General features: G+C 53.7%; 1 protein-coding gene across 1 annotated transcript; it reads left to right on the forward strand.

Annotated features, from left to right (window-relative positions):
- The first annotated feature begins 5,288 nt into the window (after positions 1 to 5,288).
- LOC119361958 lies at positions 5,289 to 7,510 on the forward strand. Its single transcript, XM_037627132.1, has one exon. The coding sequence runs from the start codon at positions 5,502 to 5,504 to the stop codon at positions 7,281 to 7,283; it is 1,782 nt and encodes a 593-aa protein (XP_037483029.1). The 5' UTR covers positions 5,289 to 5,501; the 3' UTR covers positions 7,284 to 7,510.
- The last annotated feature ends 438 nt before the right edge of the window (positions 7,511 to 7,948 follow it).

Here is a 7,948-nt window from a genome sequence, read left to right on the forward strand (position 1 = left end):
AGCAGCTCGTAATTGTTGTATTCTTTTGTTTATATATGAATTCATCAAAGTTCCACAGTGCATGTCTTGTCCATGCCGGCCTGTGCTGTCATGCCGCTTGGGTCTGGCTCCCAGGGGCCCCTCGATCAAAGGTCTACACTGTACTGAAGCAAGGCACTTTTTTCTGCAAAGTAAACTAGCAGCAGTAGGTTTGGTGCCCGGAAATTTCACCGCATATGCACTTGAAATGCTGCGTAGTGGTTTTGCATTTCATTGGTCTTCTACATGATCACGGTCTGCAAATGCGCGTTGGGCTCTGCTTCTGTGGTGCAACCTCGTTACAATTTTCTGATGACAGGAAATTAAGCAGAAGAGCAGAGGCCCAAGACCGACGAGAAAAACAAACCGCGACGATCGAATGAATGAATGAACGAGCATGTTTCATTTGAACTTGCCAATTCGTTTGCTTTGCCTAGCTTGAAACGAACGCTTCCTGAGATGCTCAATTATCGCGCCATATATAGCTTCCGCTGCTAGTCTATTACAACTCTTATAATTGATTTGGTTGAGCATTCACACTCACTATATTACAGTGCGGTTGGATTGGAGACTTGAACTACTACCTATGAATGAATGAGTCTCTGTGCATGATTCAGTGATAGATGCATGATTGAGGCAACTTTTTCTGACACCGTCCTGTTCCTGCCGTCCTAGTATCTATGGCCTCCATGGTACAGTGAGGGGCGCCACCATGCACGTTCCTAGTATCTATGGCCTCCAACTTTACGGCCTCCAAAATGTTTAGTATCTAGACTAGAGGAGGGAGGCGAGAAATCAAAATGTGACGTGATTTGATTTGCATGGCACATGGCATCCAAAGTTTCTGATTTGCTGCGAAACCGGAACTCTGCGGGTGTGGGATCCCTTGTCTGGCTCTTCTTCAAAGCTATGCATGGTTCCCGCTGTTGGTTGGATGTCCGTTGCTTGGGTTAAAAGCTGGTAGGTGCCATTTCTCTTGCAAGGTAAGATCACCCAGCTCGAGTCGAGTGACCGGTCGCCAATACGTTGCAAAATTACTGACCTAAATACTCCTTCTGTCCCGTATTAATTGACGCTGAAATGGATGTATCTAGATCGATTTGATCCGAGGAGGCGAGAAACGAACCCTTTTTTTCTCCTAGGAGTTTAATTAGGCCAACTCCAGCGCGCGACCCCATCATGTCCGGCCCTGTCCGTTTGGCGTAAAACGGACAAACCAGACGGCCCAGCGCGCGGGCGCAAACGGACTTTTGTCCGTTTTCTGTCCGCTTTTGACCCATCCTCAGCCCAACTTTGCGTCACCTTTGGGTGAAACGGACAGCGCGTGTGTTCTTCAATGGCCCGCCCATCAGTGGCACAAAGCAAAAAAAAATAACTGCGCCCCCATTTGGTGCCATTTCCCCAAACCCCCTCCCACGTCCCGCCCCCACCCTCCCCGTCCATGGCCGACGCCCCCATCAGGAGGAACCGGAGGGTGGCCGTCAAGGGCAAGACCGCCGCGGCCAAGTTCGCCGCCGAGTGCGATGCGGTGGAGGCCGCGTGGCGCAAGGCCGAGGTCGACGAGAAGGAGGCCATCGTCAACAAAGCACACGCCCTCCTAATGCTTGACCTTTGCCGTCTGATGGGTTTCTCTGGTGCGGCCATTGCCGCGGCAACCACAGGCTCTTCGGTCGCCAGGCCTCAGCATTGCTCGTCGTCGACATCGCAGACCACGCCTATGTCGCCCGGCTTTCCCCGCCAAGGCACGATGCCCACACTCATTTTTTGGCCTTGCTGGACATTGGCGTGATGGCACCGTCCACCCCGCGCCCCTCGGCCGTCATCGACCTCAACGTCACGCCGGGGTTAAGCAGCGGCGGCCGGCCATCCGTCGAGATGCAAAGGAAGCAAGCACGGCCGCCGTATACGGGCACCATGCCGTCGCCCCGCGTCCTGTTCGACGAAATGGCGACCCCAACGCCAGCGGTCGACGACCCCTTCTATGACCAGTACATGGAGCAAGTGATCTACGAGGGTGGGCATGGCGTTGCCTACGATCCCGACGAGACCCAAAGTCAGGATGGCCGCGCCCAGTACGTTCCGGATGAAGAGGCCCACGACCATGCGGACTACGAACATGGTGACTCGTGGCATGAAGATGATGACATCTATTGCGAAGGTGATGGTGATGAAGAAGATGGCGTTGATATTGATATTTCGGGCAAGCCATTGTTCATCAACGAGCTCACCCAAAGAGCGTAAACACAAAAGAGGAGGAAGAGCATTCGCACAGGTTCATACACACAAGATGAGGACAAGCTGATTTGCCAATGTTGGATGGATATTAGCCAAGATCCGAGGATCGGCGCGCAACAAAAGGGTCTTATTTTTTGGACGAGAGTCCACAAAACCTTCCATGAAAGAAAGATGTTTGAGCCCTATCAAATTACGAGCAAGCGTGGCATCACGTCGATTCAAAAGAGGTGGTTGTTCATCCAACAAGAGTGCAACAAGTATTGTGCCGCATTTGAGAGCGTTGAAGCACGACCCGTGAGTGGTCTCGGCATTGGAGACTTGGTATGCTCTCCTCGTCCTAGTTCTTTCTTTGCTACGGCCATGAGACTTCGGCCTTGTATATGTTTGCATGTTCATTTGTTGTTGATCATGTGGTGTAGGCATTTCAACTTTAGAAGTATTCAAGGCTCGGCACAATGACAAGCCATTCACTCGTAGGCATTGTTGGACGCTCATCAACATGTGCCCAAAGTTCAAAAATCAATACCGTGAACTTCAAAGGAAGAGAGGCAAGAAGGTGGCCGCGTTTGCCGGATGTGGAGATGGTGAGGCGTCGAAGAGGCCGAGGGGCAAGACCAACTCCATGGTGGACGACATACGTGATGCCTCATCCATGGCATTGCATGAGACTTTGCACGGCATGATGTCCCAAAAGGACGTGAGGGATGAGAAGAACAACAAAGCAAGGAGGAGAAAATGAAGCTATACCTAGATCTTCAAAGGAAGAAACTTGAGATGGAGGAGGCGGCCAAGAAGAGGAAGGTTGACATGGAGGAGGCGGCCCGGCAAGGGCACCTCGACATCGAGGCCGCCAATGTCATGGCCAGGCAGAGGCAGCTCGACATCGAGGCCGCCAATGTCATGGCCAGGCAGAGGCAGCTCGACATCGAGGCCACCAATGCCGCAACCAAAGCAAAGGAAGTGGCCCTTGCGATCATGAGGGTGGACTTGACCAAGATGAGAGAGAAGACGAGGAGCTTGTTCGAGGTCAGGCAGAAGGAGATGTTCGACGGCAACGGCCTGAACTAGGTCGTCTGATCGGCCATGCGCCGTTCTTTTTTGAAGGCTGACATGGGTGCCGGCTGCTGGCTATGTGCCGGTGAGAAAAACATTCATTTTGGAAGCTGGCTGAGGCTGGCTGTGTTGCCGGTCGCTGGCTGTGTTGCCGGCAAGAAACTATTCATTTTAAAGGCTGGTTGTGTTGCCGGTGAGAACGTGTAGGCCGCTGGCTGTGTCGCCGGCCGTGAACTAGGGCCGCTGGCCTGAACTAGGGCGTGTTATTTTCGAAATGTGGCGTTTAAAAATGGAGGCGGACAGGATGGGGCCAACGGATGCGGCCGCGCGCTGGACGCACGACCACCGCATCCCAGGACAGATCCGAACACAACCCCATTGCCCTACCCAAACCGACAGAATCCGAGTAAAACAGAGGTCACTTTGGGCTCGTGAGCTGGAGTTGGCCTTAGGGACTGTACTATTGGTTGGTTCGCTGTGAGTGAGCCCATGCATCAGGGCCATGCATGCATGCCAGCCATTGCCTCCCACCACCAGCCGCGAGAGGTCGTTAGGTTGGTAGGTGAGGTGACGGTAAGATCTCTGCCAAGAAAAACTCACGAGCGTCCCTTCTGTCTAGCAGCCTGATTCATACTACTCCTCCCTCCGTAAAGAAACATAAGACCGTTTAGATCACTAAAACTGAGTAGCGAATGATTAGAGAGGAATGCATCAGAGGCACTCATACTGCCAAACTGCCGCCTTCAAGTTGCTTTCAGACAGATTTTATGGCTAAACACACACACACACACACCTCCTCCATTATTGAGGTCTGAAGGGGTAGAAGACAGAGCGCCGCCGCCGCCGCAGGAGGAGAAGCGGCCGCCGTGGCAGCGAGCAGCGGGCAGGCAGTAGTACAGGCGGGATCCCCCCGTCGTTTTTACCGCACGTAGGAAATTAATTAAGAATCCCAAAAGTGAAGTTTGACGAGACGCCTCCGTACCGTCCTAGCACGTAGCATGCACGTCTGTCTAACCGCTTTTGGATACTCCCTCTGTTAGACACGGATATATCTAGCACTAAAATGAGTCTAGATACATCCGTATCTAGACAAATTCAAGACAAGTAATTCAGAACGGAGGGAGTAGCTCTTAGGCTTTGACAAGGGCGGCGAGGACCAAGGGAGCATAATCATCATGGCCGCCCTAGCTAATTCCTGCTTACCGGTAGCATGTAACGTTCCCTGTGCTTGTACTACAAGGCGGTTGGGCAGTGGAAAAAGAACGTCCTTGCTAAACCAGCACAGTTCGTACATGCAAAAAAGAAAAGGAAGGCCTTGGCTTGGGCCAGCATCGTGGGGGGCGGCACAGAGGAAACCCTAGCCGACAATATCCTGCTTCTCCTTCTTCTTCTCCCTTACTCCCCTCGCCAGTAATTAATCGATATATGGCCCGATTTATTCATCATCGTCGATGCTTGGCTTTGATTCACAACCCTCAACTTCTATATATTTTCCTCGACAATCTGTATATATTTTCCTCCATGGGTTTGCATTGAACCGCTCTATCTGTTTTCAAGCGGTGTACTCCCTCCGTCTAGGTGTGTAAGTCATCTTACGAAAACTAAATAATCCCAAAACATTTAGGCGCGGTGCATTAAATTCTACCTCATTTCTTGTTTCTTAATATATCAACCAATAAGAGATGTGAGATGTGCATGTTTTTAATGATTTGAGACTACCAAACACGACATGCAGTGGTTAGTTCATTGCATGCAATGTTACTAATTAGCAAATGAACATTAAGTTCTCTCGTTTTCTCCTCCTCTTTGATCACGGTGCACAATCTAAAATGACTTACTCACCTAGACGGAGGGAGTATTTTGGCCGCGCGATCACACGAGACGAGAGGGATTGGTTTACCGACTTCAGATCGCTTCTTTATGACAACGTTGACGAAAATGTACTAGTACTGGTTCGCGTAGGTGGACGTGCATGCGGAGCTCGTTCAGTAGCCATGTCAGTGTCGTTCCGGCCACACTGAGCACCGCCCCCGGTCCGAGCGGCCGCTTTATTAGCTGCCACCCACAGAGCATCCGAGGCGCAATGGCGTCGCGTCGGTAGCCAGCCAGCCAGCGAGCCAGCCAGGAGACGACAAGCCCCACCCACTCACCCACGCGCGCGAGGGCGGCGGAGGTCGAGGAGGAAGACGACGACAATGGCGCGGATGGACGGAGGAAGCGCGCTGGCGTTCTGCGTGCTCCACGACCTGCTGGGCGCGGCGGCGTTCCTGGCGGCCCACCCGCTGCACGCCGCCTACGCGCTCTTCTTCCACCGCGGCCTGCTCGCGCTCGCCGCCTTCTTCTGCCCGCTGCTGCTCTCCACGGCGCTCCTCCTCGTCGTGCTCCTCACCGCCGCCCCGTACGCCGCGCCGGGGTGGGCCGGGGCGCGGTGCCTCGGGAGCACCTGCGGCGTCGCCGTCGCCGCGCTCTGCGCCGGGCTGCGGCCCGACGGCAGGCTCGGGCTGGTCGGCCAGCTCTGCTCCTTCGTGCTCGGCCCGGCCGGCGTCGGCGAGGTCGTGTTCGTGGGCGAGGTGTGCGATGTCGGTGGTGGTTCTTGCTTTCTTCTGGAAGAGAAGAGCTCGTTGTATGCTTATGCTGCCCAGGAAATGGAGGTTGATCCGCCATTGCAGAGTGTCTCTGGAGAAGAGATCTGCTTCCTGGGCAATGGGGAATTTTATGAAGAGGATATCTTCAGCTTCAAGGATGAAATTCAGGAGAAAAATGTGGTCTGTGAGGATCTGAAGAAGGCTCCGGAATCTCTGTCTTCTTCTTCGGAGCATTGCTGTCGAGGTGAGACATTCATGCCGGTGCCAGAGATGGAAGAGCAGGAGAAATCCATCAACAAAGTACAGAGTGTAAGCTTGCCAGAGAGAAAGGGATTCAGTGGTGATGATGCGGTTGAGGAGAAGAGGTTGGAGTGTGACCCTGTTCCTCTGTCAGCAATGGAGGCGAAGAAGCCTGAGCGGGTCAGCAAGCCACATTCTTCGATTTCTCAGCGAATAAGGCAGTGGGAATCTGGGAATCTGAAGCTTGTTCTTGATGAAATCGAGGATAATCCGGTGGAAATCTGTTTCGAGAATGAATCATTCAAGGTCGTGGACTTGGAGGAACCCATGCAATTGGAGACTGAATCTTGGGACCAAAAACAGAGTGAAGAGCAGCTCGCTCAAGAAGAATCTGACCGGAAGCAATTACCAGAGGAGGAGCTTGTAGATGTCAAGGAAGAATTGGTGCAGTCGAAGGTGGCGGAAGAATGCATCATAGACCTGCAGCAAGCTGAAGAAATCGCCTCCATTATTGGTGAACAGAGGAGCGAGGACGTGAAGGCCCAAGAAGATGCGCAGCCTGACGGACAAGACCACCAAGAAGATGTGCAGCAGCCTGCGTCAGAGCCGCAGGAAGAGCAGGAGCACACGGAGGACGCGGACGGCGGGGAGGGTCCCCTGAGGTCGACGTCCATCGCGCGGCGCGTGCACACGCGGACCTCGTCGGAGAGCCTCGCCGGCGCGGGCGAGGGGTCGCCGTCCAAGGGGAAGGAGTGGAAGCGGACGCTGGCGTGCAAGCTGTACGAGGAGCGGATCCAGCACAAGCTCTGCCGCGGCCGCGCCGTGGCCGGGGCGTGCGCGGACGACATGGACATGCTCTGGGAGGCCTACGAGACCGGGGGCGGCACCAGCAGCGCCGTCGCCGTCGCCGTCGCCGGCGACACCAAGCTCCGAGGCGGCGGCGGCAGCAAGGCGGCAGAAGAATCCGTCGACGAGGAGGAGGAGACGGAAGACGAGGAGGAAGGGCCGGTGCGGCAGCTGTGCTGCCTGCAGGCGCTCAAGTTCTCGACGAGGAAGATGAACCTCGGGGGCGGCAAGCCGAGCCTGTCCAAGATCTCCAGGGTGCTCAGGCGGATGACCGCGCTGTCCAGGGTCGGGTCGCGGCGCAAGTGATGAAGATCGGCAGCGGCCGTCGGTGCACGGACGATTTTCATGGAGCTAGAGCTATGGTGACAAGTGTATCTGTGTTTGAGTGTGTGTATACGTATATGATGATGAAAATATATATGGGTCAGTTTGGTTTGTGCTACCAAAATGTCGGCCATGCCAAATAATTTGCATTTGATTCGTTGCCAAATACTCTCTCCGCATGTAAATTGTAATCCTCGGAGCATCTCAATTTGCAATGATTCAACGGCGGCAAAAGAAGGCATGGCAGAGAGAAAGAGGGCGTCAGGGACCAAAGCTCTGTTCCTCCTCTCTAGCTTTAATTACGCCGGAAATCCAAGGCTTTCTTTGAAGGATCTACAGGGAGGCCATCTCCCGACAGCCACGAAGAGAGTGGTAAGGGCATTTCTAAAACATGGTTAATAATATAGCCAACTGCTGGCTATATGATGTTGCAGTGTCTTCGCTCTAGTGATGCATGTGAGGCTGGTCGTTGGGCGGCGGTCAATTCAAGCACACTTGACATGTAGGCGGTGTCAAACTTGTCATGTTGGCCATATTTTCAGGATCGTTCCTCTCTTGTATATGTCTTCGCTCCCTGGTGTCTTCGCTCCTCTCGTTGGCTCTACAGTTGGAAACGACTATAGGCCATTTATTAAGTTCTTTCTCGG

The sequence above is a fragment of the Triticum dicoccoides genome, chromosome 2B, assembly GCF_002162155.2.
Source record: "Triticum dicoccoides isolate Atlit2015 ecotype Zavitan chromosome 2B, WEW_v2.0, whole genome shotgun sequence".
In the NCBI taxonomy this organism is placed as follows: Eukaryota; Viridiplantae; Streptophyta; class Magnoliopsida; order Poales; family Poaceae; genus Triticum; species Triticum dicoccoides.

Excerpts from the sequence above, each read along its gene's own strand:
- LOC119361958 (XM_037627132.1), top strand. The coding sequence starts at position 5,502 with ATGGCGCGGATGGACGGAGGAAGCGCGCTGGCGTTCTGCGTGCTCCAC.